Source organism: Schistocerca gregaria, chromosome 8, assembly GCF_023897955.1.
Source record: "Schistocerca gregaria isolate iqSchGreg1 chromosome 8, iqSchGreg1.2, whole genome shotgun sequence".
NCBI lineage: Eukaryota > Metazoa > Arthropoda > Insecta > Orthoptera > Acrididae > Schistocerca > Schistocerca gregaria.
Window position 1 is genome coordinate 456626076 of NC_064927.1, and position 20698 is coordinate 456646773.

The window sequence follows — 20698 nt, forward strand, 5'->3', positions numbered from 1 at the left end:
TTCAGAGGTGGGCTGCTAGATTTGTTACTGGTAGGTTTGATCATCACGCGAGTGTTACGGAAATGCTTCAGGATCTCGGGTTGGAGTCTCTGGAGGAGAGGAGGCGTTCTTTTCGTGAATTGCTACTGAGGAAATTTAGAGAACCAGCATTTGAGGCTGACTGCTGCACAATTTTACTGCCGCCAACTTATATTTCGCGGAAAGACCGCAAAGACAACATAAGAGAGATTAGGGCTCGTACAGAGGCATATAGGCAGTCATTTTTCCCTCGTTCTGTTTGGGGGTGGAACAGGGAGAGAAGATGCTAGTTGTGGTACGAGGTACCCTCCGCCACGCAGCGTATGGTGGATTGCGGAGTATGTATGTAGATGTAGATGTAGAAGTGTAATCATCTGTCTATGACTAGCAAAGTACCAGTACTGTTATATGCGGAAAAATTCCGTGCTAGTTTCGGAGAGACACGAGACATTGTCCGTCCTAGTAAGCTCTACGGTTGTTTGTTTGATTTGGGGAAGGGGACTAAACAGCGAGGTCATCGGACGCATTGCATTGGGGAAAGACTGGAAAGAAAGGCGGCCGTGGCCTTTCAAAGGAACCGTCCCGGCGTTTGCGTGAAGCGATTTAGGGAAATCACGGAAAACCTAAATCAGGACGGCCGGAAGAAGGTTCGAAAGGTCGTCATTCCGAATGCGAGTACAGTGTGCGAACCATTGCGCTACCTCTCTCGGTAAAGGTCTACGCGAGATGCAATATACAAAGTGGTCCATTCAGGTGGAACCACCGTTCTAAGAGGGTGAGTCAAATGAGAACGTTAAATTTGTAATAAAAAATCGAAATTTCGCGCCGTTAATCCTGTAAGTTGGTAAGCGTGCCACAAACAGCGTGCCGAATGGGCTGTAGGTGGCAGTACAGTGCAGATACACACATACCGTCGCAGCACTTGCGACTTGCACCAGGAAAGAACAGCGTTCTGTTATTCGGTTTTTGCGTAGTGAAGGTGTGAAACCTATTGAAATCCACTGACGAATGTCACAGCAGCAAGTCTACGAATGGAGTAGGAAGTTCGCGAATGGCGTGACTTCAGTGAAAGATGCTCCTCGTCCAGGTCAGGCACAACGAGTTGTGACTCCACAGAACATTCCAGCAGTTGAAGCCATAGTGAAGGAAAACCGCCGAGTGACACTGAATGACATTGCAGGATGTTTACAATTAGTGATGGGTCAGCACACCATATTGTGCATGATGTGCTCCAGTTTCACAAAGTGTCTGCAAGATGGGTGCCACGGCAGCTGACTCCTGAAATGAGAGAACGACGTGTTGATGCTTGTGAAGAACTTCGTCGGCGCTTGGAACGAGAAGGTGATGGCTTCCTTGCAAAAATCGTTACTGAGGATGGAAGCTGGGTACACTTCCACTAACCAGAAACGAAGAGAGCGAGCAAGGAATGGCGCCATTCCTCATCATAAAAACCAAAGAAGTTTCTAACAGAACCATCAGCAGGGAAGGTTATGCTGACTCTCTTTTGGGACGAAAAAGGCGTCATTTTGGAACATTACATGCCTAGAGGGACCACTGTCACCAGTGCATCATACACAGATCTCCTAAAACATCATCTGCGGCCTGCAATCAAATCAAAGCGACTTGGATTGCTGTCAGCAAGTGTCCTTTTGCAGCATGACAATTCAAGGCCCCACACTGCTCGTACAACAGTTGCCACAATCACAGACCTGCATTTTTGAGTGTCTTTCTCATCGACCATACTCACCAGACCTTGCCCCAAGTGATTTCCATGTGTCTGGACCACTCAAAGACGCAATGGGAGGAAAGAAATTCCGTTCCGATGAAGAGCACTTTGTAAGCGCTGGAGGACTTGCATTGAGCGTGGGGGAGATTATGTTGAAAAGTGATACATCTTTGTACCACTTCTGCACAATAAATAACATTTTTTTAAAAATATTTAAGTTTTAATTTGACTCACCTTAGTAAAACAAAAGTTGAAACGACGGTAACTCCCGCGAAAATCTTCTGTAACTCAACAAGTATTTTGGTTCCATTGATCAACGAACGAAGGTAGTTGAAAAGTTCTCAGAAAAAATTATATAAGCAGTAAAAGTCACTTAATAATGATATAAATGCGAAGTGCAGAGAGGGTAAGGCGAAATGGCTAAAGGATCGAAAAAGAGAATAGTTAAAACAAGCTTCGGTGGCATTAAAAACAAAGACGTGTAGGAAGAATTCAGCTGTTCAACGTAGAGGAGAGAGTGGCTAGGTGGAAAGAATACACTGAAGGCATCTACCAGAGGGAGCAAGTGTCGGCTGACGGGCATACACTGATCAGCTAAAACACTACGACCATCCACCGAATAGCCACTATGTCCACCTTTGGCACGGTAAAGAGTGGCTATGCGTCGTGGAGTTGGCACCACAGCTGCACACACAAGTCACTTATTTCCCGTAAATTCCGTGGAGGAGGGTGATGATCTCTGACGCCACGTTCAATCGCATCGCAGATTTGTTCGATTCGGTTCAGATCTGGTGAGTTATTGTGGGGGGGGGGGCAGCTCATCAATTGGAACTCGCCACTGCATTCCTCGAACCGCTCCATGACTTTCCTGGCCTTGTGACACGGTGCATTGTCTTGTTAAAAATGCCACTGCCTTAGGGAAACATGATCGTGCACCTTGCACGAGCTCCACTGGACGTCCAGGTCCCCAGAGCCGCCACCAGCTTGTCTCCATCCCGCAGAGCAGGTGTCGAGGAACTGTTCCCCTGGAACACGACGGATTCTCACCCTCCCAGCGGCATCATGAAGAAGGTAACAGGATTCATCAAACCATGCAACACTGTGCCACTGCGCCAACGTCCAATGTCTGTGGTGACGTACCACCATTTCAGTGCCGGTGTCCTGGTGTTAACATTGGTACATGCATTGGGTCGTTGGCTACGGAGGCCCATCTTTAGGAGTGATCGGTGCACTGTGTGTTCAGACACTCTTGTACACTGCCCAGCATTAAAGACTGGTGTTAGTCCCCTCACAGTCCGCCGCCTGTCCTGTTTTACTAGTCTGACCAGTCTACAACGTCCGACATCTGTAACGAGGGGCAGTCGCCCACACCCCTACATCTGGACATGGTTTCACCTTGGTTTCGGATCACGTTGAAGACACTCACCACGCTCTCCTCGAACACTCGACAAGTCGTGCATTCTCGAAATGCTCGTACCGAGTCTGTGGGCCACCAGAATCTGCCCTCAGTCAAACTCAGACAGATCACGTGCCTTTCCCATTCTACACATGGACAGCACGTTAACTGAAATTACATGCACCGTGCATGTCTTTGATTAGCAGTCATACCTCGCCAGGTGACACTTGTATTGCCTGGATGGGTTTATATCGATGGCAGGTCGGTTGTCAGGCTGGTCAGTGCAGATGATATACATACAATAGAGTTTGGCAGTCCTTTGGAAGACTTGCAATCAAATAAGACAGCACGAGTGATTAACGTTCTTTCGGAATTTCAAAACTCATCGGGGGAAAGGGCTATCAATCGACTATCCCAATTGGTGTGTGGTATCTAGTACACTACAGATGTAGCCTGAGACCTCCGGAAAACTATCATCCACACCATTTGGAAGGGACCAAAGGCACATAAATGCCACACTTATCGGTCAACCTAACAGCTCATGCGTCCAAGTTCCTGACAACAGTATTGCACAGACGAATTTACTTTAAGCAACTGAGCAATTGATTTTACTTTTAATATAACAACAGTGAGATACGTACTAAGCCAGCAGAAGTCACTCGCTAAGCTAAATACACAAGAACTTAAGTGTGCACTTTTAATTTATGCTGTATCTTTACTGTAGTTATTAGTTACACCAGTGAAATTTTACGTCACTTTAAGCGAATGAAGTTAATGCTCAAAACCGTAAATTGATTAAGTTAAGCCTTTGTTAAGGAAGACAAGAATGAACAGTTATTAAACGGCGAAAAATTCTGAATGGTGCAGAAGGTATTTTATCAGCATTTTCGTTGTTAGAATTGTTAAAGAGGAAGCAAAACTAATCAATGAAACGAAAGCTGAATGAGTTTTTCAGGTCCATGTGACGGACTTAGCATTTTGTACAACGGGGTCAAATATGCTGGCTCTTAGAGGTGTATTTGTTTTGACTGAAAATTCTTTCGAAGCCGAATTCTTGTCCAGAATGATATGTTCACTCTGCAGCGGAGTGTGCACTGATATGAAACTTCCTGGCAGATTAAAACTGTGTGCCGGACCGAGACTCGAACTCGGGACCTTTGCCTTCCGCGGGAATGTATTCTACCATCTGATTTATCCAAGCACGGCAAAGAGCCCGGGTTCGAATCTCTGTCCGGCATATCGTTTTAATCTACCAGGAAGTTCCGAACTCTTGTATGTACATAAATTCCGCATTTTGTTGGATGCAACCTGATATTTGGCGATAAATATGAATTTTTGCAGGCAAGATGGCGAGTTGGAGTATTTTTATTTCCAAAATTTCAAAAGTTTGTTTCTAATGGAATAAGAAAATGCTTTCCCACGTTTGAATTTTGAATTGAGAAGCAAGATCCATAAGGCAGCCGCTTCGCAGTGGCATGAAAATGTAGGTTTCATGAACGTTCTACACCCATTTACTAAACTGGAGGTTGTAAGTGATACAGTTAAGGGAGGCATCATTCTCATGGGGTACTAAAATACAGAATGCGAAAAACATTGTACATAGTAGCTATATAAATTGTTTTATTATAGACAATACAGCAGTATTAATAATTATACTCGAAGAAATAATTATGTTCGAAGTTATAAAGTTACAGATAAATCAGCTATTTACGAACCAGAATTTATGAGGTAAGCAGTGAACAAGTTTTTTGTGCGATTTCCGATGTTTTCTTTTTCCTTTTCAGATGTAAAGTCTATTCATGTTTTCATAGTGAGCAGAAATTACGCAGAACTCTTTCTTTTGTGCAACGGAGCCAAGTGGGAAGAAAGGGGGGGGGGGTTAGCACAAAAAAGATATTTAATCCTAGTAATGAAGAGCCACGTTAGTGTTTGTGCATGATGCCAAATTCCTTTCTCCAGGACGGAACTACAAAGTTTGTGAAGAGACTTATTGGATTACACGTTCGGGAAGAGTGTATGCGATGAAATTTAATGCAAAGAAGTGTGGGCTCGTGGTCACGATGAGAAAAAAAGAATAGGCCTATAGTGAACGTTACACTGAGGGGTCATCGGCTGAAAACGGTCAAAACTACCGAATGAAATTGGAAGAAATGATAAAGAAGTAACTGAATGTGCGCAGCAAGATGATAGGATTATGGGAAATATGAAAAGAACGATGTGGAACAAAGTCCCCCAGAAAAATAAGTAAATGATGAATCAAAAAATTATTTAGCAGTAAGCTGGATAACGACGGAAAGCACTGTGTGAGCAAATCAAACGCTGTTTCTGAAGAGTCAGGTATGTACATTTACCTCTCTATACTGCAGGCGCCGGGAGTAGAGAACATTCCATTAGAACTACTGACAGCCTTTGGAGAGCCAGTCCTGACAAAACTCTACCATGTGGTGAGCAAGATGTATGAGACAGGCGAAATTCCCTCAGACTTCAAGAAGAATATAGTAATTCCAATCCCAAAGAAAGCAGGTGTTAACAGATGTGAAAATTACCAAACTATCAGTTTAATAAGTCACAGCTGCAAAATACTAACGTGAATTCTTTACAGACGAATGGAAAAACTGGTAGAAGCCGACCTCAGGGAAGGTCAGTTTGGATTCCGTAGAAATGTTGGAACACGTGAGGCAATACTGACCCTACGACTTATCTTAGAAGGAAGATTAAGAAAAGGCAAACCTACGTTTCTAGCATTTGTGGACTTAGAGAAAGCTTTTGACAATGTTGACTGGAATACTCTCTTTCAAATTGTAAAGGTGGCAGGGGTAAAAAAAACAGGGAGCGAAAGGATATTTACAATTTGTATAGAAAGCAGATGACAGTCGTTTCTGAAAGTATTTGTATGGAGTGTAGCCATGTATGGAAGTGAAACATGGACGATAAATAGTTTGGACAAGAAGAGAATAGAAGCTTTCGAATTGTGGTGCTACAGAAGAATGCCGAAGATTAGATGGGTAGATTACGTAAGTAATGGGGAGGTATTGAATAGAATAGGGGAGAAGAGGAGTTTGTGGCACAACTTGACCAGAAGAAGGGATCGGTTGGTAGGACATGTTCTGAGGAGGCATCAAGCGATCACCAGTTTAGTACTCGAGGGCAGCGTGGAGGGTAAAAATCGTAGAGGGAGACCAAGAGATGAATACACTAAGCAGATTCAGAAGGATGTAGGTTGCAGTAGGTACTGGGCTTGCACAGGATCGAGTAGCATGGAGAGCTGCATCAAACCAGTCTCAGGACTGAAGACCACAACCACAACACTGCAGATATTCCGCAAGTCACCACACGTTGCATGGCGGAGGATGCCCTGTAGCAGTGCTGGTTATTTCCTCTCCACTTCACTCGCAAACAGACAGAGGGAGAAACGACTGCCTGTATATCAAATATCAAACCTTAATCTCTCTGAACTTATCTTCATGGTGCTTATGCGAAATGTACGCTGGCGGCAGTAGAATCGTGTTGCAGTCAGCCTCAGAAGCCGGTTCTGTAAATTTTCTCAATATTGCTAGTCGAAAAGAACGTCGTCTTTCGTCCATCAATTCCCATTAAGTTCCGTAAGCATATCCTTAATACTCGTGTGTTGTTAGAAACTTTTGGTAACAGATCTAGCAGCCCGCCTCTGAATTGCATGGATGTTTTCCTTTAATCCGTCCTGGTGAGGGTCCCAAACACTCGAACAGTACTCGACAATGGGTCATACTAGTATCCTATATACGGCCTCCTTTACAGATGAACCACACGTCGTTAAAATTCTCCGGACAAACCGAAGTCGAGCATTCGCCTTCCCTGATACCTTCCTTACGTTTTCGTTTCATTTCATGTTGTTTTGCAACGTTACGCCAAGATAATTAATCGACGTGGAATCGAAATGGAATGATCATATAAAGTTGATCGTGAGTAAAGCAGATGCTAGACTGAGATTCATTGGAAGAATCCTAAGGAAATGCAATCCGACAACAAAGGAAGTAGGTTACAGTACGCTTGTTCGCCCAATGCTTGAATACTGCTCAGCAGTGTGGGATCCGCACCAGGTAGGGTTGATAGAAGAGATAGAGAAGATCCAACGGAGAGCAGCGCGCTTCGTTACAGGATCATTTAGTGATTGCGAAAGCGTTACGGAGATGATAGATAAACTCCAGTGGAAGACTCTGCAGGAGCGACGCTCAGTAGCTCGGTACGGGCTTTTGTTAAAGTTTCGAGAACATACCTTCACCGAAGAGTCAAGCAGTATATTGCTCCCTCCTACGTATATCTCGCGAAGAGACCATGAGGATAAAATCAGAGAGATTAGAGCCCACACAGAAGCATACCGACAATCCTTCTTTCCACGTACAATACGAGACTGGAATAGAAGGGAGAACCGATAGAGGTACTCAGGGTACCCTCCGCCACACACCGTCAGGTGGCTTGCGGAGTATGGATGTAGATGTAGATGTAGACGTGGCTGTGTCAAGCAGCTCACGAGTAATGCAGTATTAGAATATTACGGGATTAATTTTTCTACTCATCCGTATTCACCTAGATTTATCTACGTTTAGAGCTAGTTGCCATTCATCACACCGACTAGAAATTTTGTCTAAGTCATCTAGTATACTCCTACAGTCACTAAAGTACGACACCTTTCCGTATACCAGAGCACCATCACCAAACAGCCGCACCCTACTGATTACCCTGTCCGCCGTTTATGTAAAAGGTGTACAACTCTGCTTCTGCCTTTTGCCAATAGGTGACGACAACGGTAAGTAGCGGTGGAAAGAAATACATCACAGACGTCAGCAGTTAGCTTGGACCTCGGTCAACATAATCTCATTCAAACATTAGTCAATTATTGTATGCATCATAAAGCTGTTCTTGATTGAAAATGTCACTTTACGAGCCTAATTCTCGTAATTTGCGGGAGGTATTACTTTTTTGTTTCAATATGAAGAAAACAGCGGCTGAGTCCCGTCGAATGCTCTCAACTACGTATGGTAAGGACGCTATTAGTGAAAGAACGTGTCGTGAGTGGTTTTAACGCTTCAAGAGCGGTGTTTTAAGATCGTGGACCGGCATAGTGGTGGAAGAGAGAATGTTTTCGAAGATGCAGAATTGGAGACATTGCTGAGTGAAGACTCGTGTCACACTCAAGAAGAATTACCACGATTAGTGGGAGTGACACAGCAAGCTATTTCAAAACGTCTCATGGCTATGGGCATGATTCAAAAAGCAGGAACTTGGCTCCCGTGTGAGATGAAACCAAGAAACGTTGAATGACGTTTGTGTGTTTGTAAACAGTTGCTTGAGAGGCAAAAACGGAAGGGATTTCTGCATCGCATTGTGACCAGGGACGAAAAATGGGTCCATTACGATAACCCTAAACGTAAAAAATCATGGGGATATCCCGTCCATGCTTCTACGTCGACGGCCAAACCGAATATTCACGGCTCCAAGATCATACTCTGCATTTGGTGGGACCAGCTCGGCGTCGTGTACCATCAGGTGTTAAAAGCAAGTGAAGAAATCACAGGTGCTCGTTATCGAATACAATTAATGCGTCTGAACAGAGCATTAAAAGGTAAACGGCCGCAATACAGCGAGAGGCACGAAAAAGTGATTTTGCAGCACGACAACGCTCGACCCCACGTTGGAAAAGAGGTCAAGACATACTTGAAAACGTTGGAATGGAAAGTCTTACACCACACGCCGTATTCTCCAGACATAGCTCCCTCTGACTATCACCTGTTTAGATCAATGGCGCATGGCCTGGCTGACCAACACTTCCGATCTCATGAACAAGTCATAAATTGGATCGGTTCGTGGATCGCTTCAAAAGATGAACAATTTTTTCGACGCGGGATCCGTACACTGCCCGAAAGATCGGAAAAATTAGTGGCCAGCGATGGAAAATACTTTCAATGATACATGTGTAACCAATTTGTTTCATTAAAGCCTCAAATGCTGGGGAAAAAACTGCGGAAGAAAAGTTGTACACCTTGTATATTGAAAACAGCACCCGTCCTATCAGACATCGCTGGGGTATTTCTGACGATACCTTGTCTCTGATGAACACTCACCGTCGAGGACAACGGACTGGATTCTATAACTTAAGATGCCTTCTAGCCACTCATATAATTATCTGAGAACCCATTCCATATGCTTGTACCTTCGTTAACAGTCGGCAGTGTGGTACTGTGCCGAATGCTCTACAGTAATCCAGACATATGGAATCCGTCTGTTGCCCTCAGTCAGTGATTCACGGGAGAAAATGAGAAGCTGAGTTTCGCCCTAGCGATGCTTTCAAAAACCGTGCTGATTTGTGGTGTCAGGAAAGTGAAGATGTGAAAGCAAAGCATTAGGGCAGCCTATAAGTAAAGTATGACAGTCAGGTTCCTCTCAGAGTATGCTGATAAAATAGCTCCATATTTAGCAATTACATACAAGCACTCGCTCACAGAAAGAATCGGACCTAAAGACTGGAAAATTGCTCAAGTCACACCAATACCCAAAAAGGGAAGTAGGAGTAATCCGCTGAATTACAGGAATATATCACTATCGTCGATCTGCAGTAGTGTTTTAGAACATATACTGTATTCGAACATTGTGAAGTACGTCGAAGAAAACGATTTAGTGACTCATAGTCAGCACGGATTTAGAAAACACAACTAGCTCTTTATACTCATGAAGTAATAAGTGCTATCGACAGGGGATGTCAAATAGATTCCATATTTTTAGATTTCCAGAAGGCTTTCGACACCGTTCCTCACAAGCGTCTTCTAACCAAACTGCGTGCCTACGAAGTATCGCCTCAGTTGTGCTACTGGATTCATGATATCCTCTTAGAAAGGTCACAGTTCGTAGTAATAGACGGAATGTCATCGAGTACAACAGAAGTAATATCCGGCGTTCCCCAAGAAAGTGTTACAGGCCCTCTATTGTTCCTGATCTACATTAACGACGTAGGAGACAATCTGAGTAGCCGTCTTAGATTGTTTATAGACGATGGTGTCATTTGCCGTCTTGTAAAGTCATCAGATGATCAAAACGGCTTGCAAAATTATTTATATAAGATATCTGTATCGTGCGAAAAGTGGCAATTGAACCTGAATAGAGAAAAGTGTGAAGTTATTCACTTGAGTACTAAAAGAAATCAGCTAAATTTCGATTACGCGATAAGTCACACAAATCTGAAGGCTGTAAATTCATCTAAATACTTAGGGATTACAATTACAAATAACCTAAATTGAAACGATCACATAGATAATATTGTGGGCAGAGCAAATCAAAGACTGCAATTCATTGGCAGAACACTTAAAAGGTGCAACAGGTCTACTAAAGACACTGCTTACACCACGCTCTTCCGCCGTATTCTGCAGTATTGCTGTTCGGTGTGGGGTCCGCATCAGGTGGGAATGACGGATGACATTGAAAAAGCACAAAGAAGTGCAGCTCATTTTGTATTATCGCGAAATAGGGGAGATAGTGTCACATACATGATACGTGAAGTGGAGTGGTAATCATTAAAACAATGGCGTTTTTCGTTGCAACGGGATCTTCTCATGAAATTTCAATCACTAGTTTCCTCCTCCGACTGCGAAAACATTCTGTTGGTAGCCACCTACAGAGGGAGATGTGTTCAAATGTGTGTGAAAGCTTATAGGACTTAACTGCTAAGGTCATCAGTCCCTAAGCTTACACACTATTTAACCTAAATTATCCTAAGGACAAACACACACACCCATGCCCGAGGGAGGACTCGAACCTCCGACGGGACCAGCCACACAATCAATGACTGCAGCGCCACAGACCGCTCGGATAATGCCGCGCGGCACATAGGGAGAAATGATCATCACGAGAAAATAAGAGAAATCAGGGCTCCCACAGAAAAATTTAAGTGCACGTTTTTTTCCCGCGCCGTTCGAGAGTGGAACGGTAGAGAGAAGGTTTAAAGGTGATTCATTGAAAACCTCTGCTAGGCTTTTTATTGTGAATAGCAAAGTAATCACGTAGATGTAAATGTAGATGAAGGAAGTTGAAAATGGTATGTGCACGTGAAGGAAAAGGGGTGAAAAGAAGAAGATGTAATAGATGATTATGGTGCGCAAGAGACCAACGGAAAGTCAGGGGACAAATGGCTAAAAGAGGTGGAGGAAGCACTCGGGAGAGATGGGAAGAATAATGAGAGAGTGGAGTGGACGGGGAGGTTTGTGTTCCAAGCAGACACCGCCAGTGGTGGGAAACTGTACAACATGACAAATGATACCAGAATGAGATTTTCACTCTGCAGCGGAGTGTGCGCTGATATGAAACATCCTGGCAGATTAAAACTGTGTGCCGGACCGATACTCGAACTCGGGGCGTTTGCCTTGCACGGGCAAGTGCTCTACTGAGTAGTGTTTATGATCGTTTTATGATCGTTTTTGCAAGGTTCGCAAGAAGAGCTTCTGTAAAGTTTGGAAGGTAGGAGACGAGGTACTGGCAGAAGTACAGCTGTGAGGATGGGGCGTGAGTCGTGCTTGGGTAGCTCAGTTGATAGAGCACTTGCTCGCGAAAGGCGAAGGTCCCGAGTTCGAGTCTCGTTCCGGCACACAGTTTTAATCTGCCAGGAAGTTCCATATGAGCGCACACTCCGCTGCAGAGTGGATTCTGGAAATATCGCCCAGGCTGTGGCGAAGCCATATCTCCGCAACTACCTTTCTTTCAGGAGTGCTAGTTCTGCAACGTTTGCAGGAGAGCTTCTGTAAAGTTTGGAAGGTAGGAGACGAGGTACTGGCAGAAGTAAAGCTGTGAGGATGGGGCGTGAGTCCCGGATTTGACTCTCGGTCCAGCTCACAGTTTTTATCTGCCAGGAAGTTTCATGACAAATGATGTTACTTGCAATGTTGTATTCCCAGTAACAGGTTTGCTAACGAAGTGCCTAAGAGTTTTAACTCTCCCTCGTAACCGTGGACGTGAACGTCAGGGCGCGTGGCTGAAGCTGCGCTCGGCCGCCTGCTTACCTGTTGGTGGCGACGTCCCAGGCGGCGGCGATGACGCAGTTGACGACCAGGTCGCAGGGCACGATGTGGGCGATGGCGCGCCTGTCGCACGGCACGACCCGCAGCAGCCCCAGCGTGGCCGCCACACACACGCCCGTGGGGCCGTACACGTTGTCGATCCAGCCGGTCACCGGCTCCTGAGAGGTCGCCACCACTGCGGCACACACACCACCGCTGACTCTCTGTCCTGTCTCTGGTCTCCCGTACAGCAACAGCGTGCTAATATCCTAATATCGTTTCTGCTACGATACGATCACAGCTGTAAAATACTTACGAGAATTCTCTACAGACGAATAGAAAAAGAAGAAGCCGACCTAGGGGAAGATCAGTTTGGATTCCGTAGAAATATTGGAACACGTGAGACAATACTGATCCGACGACTCATCTTAGAATCTAGATTCAGGAAAGGCGAACCTACGTTTCTAGCATTTGTAGACTTAGTGAAAGCTTTTGACAATGTTGACTGTAATACTCTCTCACAAATTCTGAAGGTGGCAGGGGTAAAATACAGGGAGCGAAAGGCTATTTACAATTTGTACAGAAACCAGATGGCAGTTACAACATTCGAGGGACATGAAAGGGAAAGGGAAGAGAGTGAGACAGGGTTGTAGCCTCTTCCCGATGTTATTCAATCTGTATATTGAGCAAGCAGTACAGGAAACAAAGGAAAAATTCGGAGTAGGTATTAAAATCCATGGAGAAGAAATAAAAACTTTGAGGTTCGCTGATGACATTGTAATTCTGTCAGAGACAGCAAAGGACTTGAAAGAGCAGTTGAACGGAATGGACAGTGTCTTGAGAGGCGGATATAAGATGAACATCAACTAAAGCAAAACGAGGATAATGGCATGTAGTCGAATTAAGTCGGGTGATGCTGAGGGTATTAGATTAGGAAATGAGACACTTAAGGTAGTAAAGAAGTTTTGCTATTTGGGGGGCAAAATAATTGATGATGGTCGAAGTAGAGAGTATAGATTTAAGTGTCAGGCAGTCGTTTCTGAAAGTATTTTTTTGTATGGAGTGTAGCCATGTATGGAAGTGAAACATGGACGATAAATAGTTTAGACAGGAAGAGAATAGAAGCTTTCGAAATGTGGTGCTACAGAAGAATGCTGCAGATTAAATGGGTAGATTACATAAGTAATGGGGAGGTACTGAATAGAATTGAGGAGAAGAGGAGTTTATGGCACAACTTGACCAGAAGAAGGGATCGGTTGGTAGGACATGTTCTGGGGCATCAAGGGATCACCAATTTAGTATTGGAGGTCAGCGTGGAGGGTAAAAATCGTAGAGGGAGCCCAAGAGATGAATACACCAAGGAGATATTGGGAGGTGAAGATGCTTACACAGGGTAGAGCGGCATGGAGAGCTGTATCAAACCAGTCTCAGGACTGAAGACCACAACAACAACAACAGGATCTTAAATTTTACTTAACTTGATATTGCACTAACACAATGGTCGTTGATCGTTTTACTTAAGGGGTGGGGGAGGGAGAGGTGAGGTGTAGCGCCGTATAACGATCCTGCTCTGGAGGCGGTTAAGTGGGAGATGTGTCTCAGAGCTGCAGAGTGACAGATGGTGACGCGAGACTGGACGCGCACGTACTTTATGTATCAGCCGATAGAGGACAGTATTGGATAGGGGGACTGTGATTTTAGTTTTTATTGTGCCCACTAGAGAGCACTAAAGTAGTAGAATGTTCTTCATAAACTGTTCTAGTATTTTCATACAATGCTATTCTGTCTTTTTGTGTAGGTAAAATGTTATAAATGTGTTTTAGCAGTATGAATGATTCGTGAGTGTGATTTAAGGTTAATATGAAGATAATTGTTTAACGAGATATGTAGTGGGATTTAGTGTGGGAACATTTCGAAGATGTATGGATGTGGAAAAAGGGGATTTTTGTAGAACAGATTTGTAAAGTATGTTTATGGTAAAGGGAAAATTAATTCAGGTGTAAATAGCAATAGTAAATAACTTTATGCATAAACAAAACTTCAGCATATTAGATAACTACGTCGGTAAAAAGTGCAATCGTTATGTTTACTATTTTGCGATTGGTTATTGATGAAAAGCGAGGACTGACGCGGGAGAATGTTGTTTTGCTATTGGCTGTTGAGTAAACTGACCAATGGTAAAGCAGTATTCTTCGCGCGCCTTTCTCTACTGGTAGAGAAGACTTAGAGTATTCTAGAGAGGACTCGGAGCCTAGCCATGAAACAGTTCGAACGTGTGTAATAGTAGTTCCGATGGAAACGATAAGTTGCCCGATCTAGCAGTGTTCCATACATCAAAAGTGTGGTAAAGTGACGGCATAATTATTCCGATGGGCGTGTAGAAATTTCGGAATTTTTTAGTGAATTTTGTGACGAGATAAGACATATATTCCGCGTGGCGTATGGAGCAGGTCGGTGGCTAAAATCTGTGACTGCATTTGGTACCGACAGACTTAATATTTGGCGAGCATTATCAATTAAAAACAATCAGTATTTTTGTAGCTATTACGTTTTCGGGAAATGCAACACCATAAACTTACTAACGTGAAGGAAAGGGATTGTGGGTGACTGTGTTAAGACTAGCACGGGCTTGGCAGTGATACTTGTTCACCTAAGTTTCAGAATATATTAATTGAGGACAAAATTTCCAACCTTTCATTTCGTGTGAAAACTTTCTCCCGAAACGTAGGTTAATGACTGTAATTGCAGCCTGGTTCACGTCCAAGTACAGTACCTTTCGCTCGGCTTCCCTACTGATGATCTGCTGAGACAATGTTCACAGGTAGGTGCAGGTTTCGTCGTAAAGGGGCGGAAAGAACCGCGCCGCCGTAGAGGGACGTATGCGAAGTTGTAATACTGTAATACTTTGTAAAAAGTCTTATAAAATTCAAAGTTTTCACGGCAATGTAACTAAATTTGGCACAGTTGCTAAGGAATGGCACGAGAAGCATTCCTAATCTAACGTATGATGGGTCGCGAAATTGAACCCATAATGAAAATCAAAAGTGTTTTATTTGCAATAGTTAGCCACACCTTCCATCAACGCTTCTACATACTCGTCGCTCTGTCTGAGACATTTGTGATGGCATTGTACCAACTTTCCAATTCGCCGGTCATAGAAGGCAGCCGCCTGCACTTTTCGTCGATTCTCTACGCTGATCTGCAGTCTGTTGTCTGTGCCAAAACGTTGACTTCATAGCCAGCGATTCATGTCAGCAGAGATGAAAATCAGTGGGAACAAAGTCCGGGCTGTATGGAGGGCGATCAAACACTTCCCCTCGAAAACGCTGCAGGGGCATCCTAATTGCCCCTGCAGGATGCGGCCGAGAATTGTCATTAAGAAGGAAATGCATGACAGTTATGCTGTGTGGGCTGCATCAAATCAAGCGAAATCTCTCACGGGCACTTATACTTGGCGAGGACTGTTTTCTAGGCATCTTTACGTGCTCACTGTGCGCTCAGAACTGAAAAAGACGTGACGTGATCAACGGGCATACTAGAGACTGTGCAACACACCTGTGTAAGGATTTATCGTATTTTTACTGCGGTTTCCATTTAGCGCCTGATCGGACTTTACTTTCGAAATACGGCTCGTGTATGGCTACATTCGGATGCCATCCTTCTGCCTGTGACATCGGCATCCCGCATGACAGAACAGAGAAGCGGGACGCCTTCATCACAACGAGTGAAACGTAAACAGATGTTTACGGTCGGACTGAGGCCGCTGCTGGAGCGAAAACACAGCTCCGTGCCTCAGCCAACGGGCGTCAGGGCCCGCTGCCGGAGCACCTCCGATCGACAGCAGCGCCGGAGGTCGCGATCGACAAGCGGACTATTTTCGTACGTCACTCCCCTGATAGAAATAGTTCCAGAAGATCCATCCGCCAACTGGCCTTAAAAGCCACCATTCTTGAGGACTCCCATTCCGACTACGGCTAACGTTAGACTTCTTAAACCACTCATGCAGCGTTAGTATTGAGTTGACCACTTGGTGGGTGCCGACCATCGTAAACCACCGATGTTGATACCTAATGCTGTTCGTCGTTATGTTCCCTCTTACTGCAACGTGAACTTCCACCGTCGGAGGTAGTATGGGACTTCAAGCCCACCGCCGCACCTTCAAAGTAGCACTCTGGTGAAGTCTTTGGAATGACGTCACTGTCATATGGAACAGTTTTACCATCCACCAACACAGTAAGACCGTGACCAACCAGTGAAGCTGTACTTCAACCTCCCACGAAAAAAAAAAAAAAAAGGCCAGAAGGCAGTTGTAGGGATCTGCCACCCTGATCGCAACATCCACACCCCTCATCTGCTGGTAGTCTAATGGCTAGCGTTGCTGCCTCTGGCTCACGAGGTTCCTGCTACTTCCCTGCCGGAGCGAGGATTTTCTCCACACGGGGACTGAGTGTTTGTTTTGTCCTCAACATCATAATTCGGATAGTGGAGAGACTGGAAATGAAAAGACTGGAACTTCTATGGGTGCTGATAACCACGATGTTGAGAACCCCGCTAATCATCATCATCATCATCATCATCATCAACAACAACAACAGTCGGGATCGTCAGGAGTGGTAGCTTCGGACTGTGACTCACGAGTGTCGTGTAACGGCGGTCTCTCCTCCCTAGACAGTCTTATGGCAACACTGTATCGACCACTCTCTAGTAGTTTTGTTTCTGTCATTTCTTTAGTGGACTTTCTCGAGCGACAGACTTGTGAGGAAACCATTTTATTTTGTTATTCTTCTGTTATAAGATCCGAAGTGGGATCCATACTTTGTTTCTTGCTTGAATTGTGTTTTGTTTCGACATCGGCAATGTTCTTGTTTATTGGTTTTCCCCCAATAAAAAGAGATTGAGGAATATTATTCGCTTTTGTCACTGCTACCCCAGATACAGTAAAGTTTTCATGCAGACTGAAGTTATGTTTTAATTATAAGCAATCAAATTTTTTTCTGCAACATGAGTACAAATGTTCCTTTTTTGAAACGTGTGCAGAACGAAATTAATGTATTTTTGTACAAGTTTAGTGTACCATTATTACAAATATCTGTGAAACAGAGCATGGATATTTTTCCTAGATTTTTCCAGCTCTCCAAACTACTGTAGTAAATGAAAATTTCTTGCACAAAATCTTTCACTATAGTATTGACTAACTGCACGAAAAGTGTGGCATATGAGGTAAAGGTATATGAAGTCTACAAGACGTAAGTTAGGGTAAACCAGAGTAGAGATTTGATATTGTTTGTGTTAGGTCTTACTTTATCTGGGTGAACTAGTGCAAAATTTACGCGTTCTGCTCTTCATCCTCTTGCAGTCTTTTCTTTGCTTGTCCTCTTAGGACTGATTTTCAGATTGAGCAACAATACTGTCATCTGCATCAATTCTATGTTATCGATATCCTTCAATATCGACAGTGCGAAAGCTACTCGATCAAATCCTAGCCCCTGTTGAGTCCGTAATCTGCCAAGATTATCACTGTTAAAAGCTAAACAAGAATCACACGCTGCAACTCCATGAGCAGTTGTGGAAACAAACGTCGTCTTGGGGCGTGGTTCTGCTATCAGAGATTTGTAACTTTCATTAGGGCTGACTTTTTCCATGCACACACTTTTGTGGACGTTCTATATCTCCTAAACACCGAAGTATTCCCCACATTATGACTGCATAAAACTGGAAGAAAACACCTCAGGAATAAATAATTTGAGAAAATATAGAAAACGAAGGAGCGTAACCCCATGCAAGCTTTTGTTGATTATTTTCTTTTCTATCACACTTACGAGTGGAATTGGAAGGTACATTCCGGAATTAAAATTTCAATACCATGCATCAAATGAAGATGCAATAAAAAATTATCCCAATTTTGGTCGCTTTCGCGTACGTGTTGTCTTAAGAGCCAATATTGACGTAGGGCGAGACCTCGGGCCACATAGGAAGGGATGTGAGTAAAGCCGCCGCTCAAAGAGAAATTCAGATTTCATCGAACCAATGTTGTTGATATAACCTAACCACTTACCCATGTTGAATATGCATAGTATGAGGTATCACAACAAATATTTGTAAGTGGAAAAAGAACTATAGGCATTTTTCTGAAGGCGTACATAGTGACCACTTTTCCGTACCTAAGTGGATACTGTGGCCAGTACCATCACGACAGGAACCCATGTTTGTTTTTCTGATTTCCGGGCACAATTTCTAGACATTTCACCACCTATCTGAACCAATACCAAGCGAATGTTGTAGCATGTTTCCAATTGGACTCCTGTATTACGCCAAATGTTACAGAACAGAGACTGTTTCAGAAAAACACAACATAATGTCACAAACAGATGCGATGACGGATGATAACCTTGCATATACAAAAATACGCAAAAGTCTGCCTGATCTGTAAAATTTTGTGTCATTTATGGAAGTAACTAACTCTTGTGGCCCAAGGTGGTCACATCTTCCGGTTGGATGACACGTCCACATTAATTAACGATACACAGAAGAAATTATTGAAATGAAATAAAAAAAAACAAACAAGAAACTACATATGTGGCCAAAAGAGGTCGCTTTAACATTGATATGGTAAAAAATTATTACTCTCCATTTAAGTGAGGTAACCAGAATAATATAAATGACTTATCCTACATAAGAGGGATCAAAGAAAGAAAATCTAAAGTATAACGGAAGAAGCTTCCTCTGTAAATCTCAATTACAACAATGGCTATGTGTATTAGAACTAGTTGACCACTTTTCGGCAGGCACCAGCTCTGTTCTGTGCAAAAAAATAACTACGCAAAGGGCACTTTCCCCGCCCTGTCCCCTTTACCACACCTTCCCTTACCAATCCTATTACTAATTGGATACCTCCATAATTAAGTATTTTATATTAATTAACAAGAGAAACTGCAATATGAGACAAGATCGCAAATGTTTATTAAATGTTTTGGTTGTCATATATTACAACACCCTTAATTTGATTTCATGTTGTTAGAAACATGCACCACATTTGAAGATGGCCGTCTCTATAATGCGCATTCACGGATCCATGTTACTTCTGCTTGACATTTATAATATAGCACGTGCTAGCTGCGCACGCTCGTGAGTTGTCAGCACTGGAAGACAAAACGATTAAATATTCCCCTCTCTCATTCCCATTAGCCCAGCAGTGGCCGGGCTACGTACCAATCTGCCCCTGACGTAAGCGACAAATCTTACTTAGCTCACGACCGAATTCTTCAACATCAATTAAAATTAAGCATATTTTGAAATATTTGACTCTGCAAGTATGTTTGTTTTTTACTGAGCATGAAAGGAGCTCTTAATGATAGCTGTTGCTTTTCGATTCAGCTGTTAGCTACTAATAGGGTTGTTGATAAAATAGAGATATGTCGATATCACCACAGAAAAATCCATACATATCTTCGATATTTTTTCCCCCGATATACAGATATGTCGATATCAAAATGACCATACCGAGTGCCGATATATTTTATTTTATATATTTTTTAGTAATTTTCAGTAAATATTTGAAACTGTTCTTTTGAAATATTGTTAGAACGTAATTTTACCTTCAGTGCGTAAAGGTGCCTTACTACTTTTTGAGATTTCATCACGTCCAGTCTTTGACTGTGTGAAACAAGTATAGGTAAATAAGTTATATAAAACTGCAACCATTCACTGGTTGTAGTTTTATATTACTGATTTACATTCAATCTACAGTCACGTTTCTAAAATATCCGTACTGGATCAGCATAACAAGTATAGGTGGCACGAAAGAAGAAGACCTATTGCACTGGGATGGAGGGGACGGGAAGGTGGCGGTGTGAAGGGGAAAACGAGGTTTACAATGTCAAGAAATAGCACACCACTTGCGTTAAAAAAAGTTTTTAACGCAACTAGTGTGCTATTTCTTCACATTGGCATTCTTTAGAAAGTGATGCTGATAATGATCAACAAAAAAACTGAACGACAAGAATGTTCTTTGCAGCTAGTGGAGACGTGTGAGGCGAAATGTTGATTTAATCGGCGTTCGATGCTACCAACAGAAACTGCAACGTTTAGCTACACCACGCAGTTTTCCTACGTCAGCACGAAAAAAAGTTTATTTCGACATGTAACCAATGGAAAATTAAGAAAATAAGGTATAAGAGGTTAACTGGAATGAAAAATTGCATGACAATGCACCATGAACACAGTTGTTAATTAACAATACAACAGTCGATCAAAAAAGTATTGTAATAATACAAGCTTTTCATCTGCACACAAAGTCCCATTATTAACTTACAAAATTTCAAATTATGTTTCTTGCTCTAAGGGAGATAGGCAGGCAGCTAGCTTGTGGATGTACAGAATATCTATAATAAATCAAAACTTAAATACACAACTCTGTAACCGGCAGTATATTTACAATGTGCAGCCGATATTGTATAGGGCGATATGACGATATTTTTTCCTTCGATATCTCGTTACTTTTTGTCTGCGTATCGAGATCCGATAACGATACTTTCTTAA

At 43.1% G+C, this 20698-nt stretch overlaps 1 protein-coding gene across 1 annotated transcript in view; it reads right to left on the bottom strand.

Moving 5' to 3' along the window:
* Positions 1–20698, bottom strand: part of LOC126284347 (fatty acyl-CoA reductase wat-like) — a 173276-nt gene that overhangs the window by 33043 nt on the left and 119535 nt on the right. The window contains exon 6 of the mRNA XM_049983202.1: positions 12164–12356. Coding sequence (XP_049839159.1) covers positions 12164–12356 — 193 coding nt within the window. The remainder of the gene's footprint in view (positions 1–12163; positions 12357–20698) is intronic.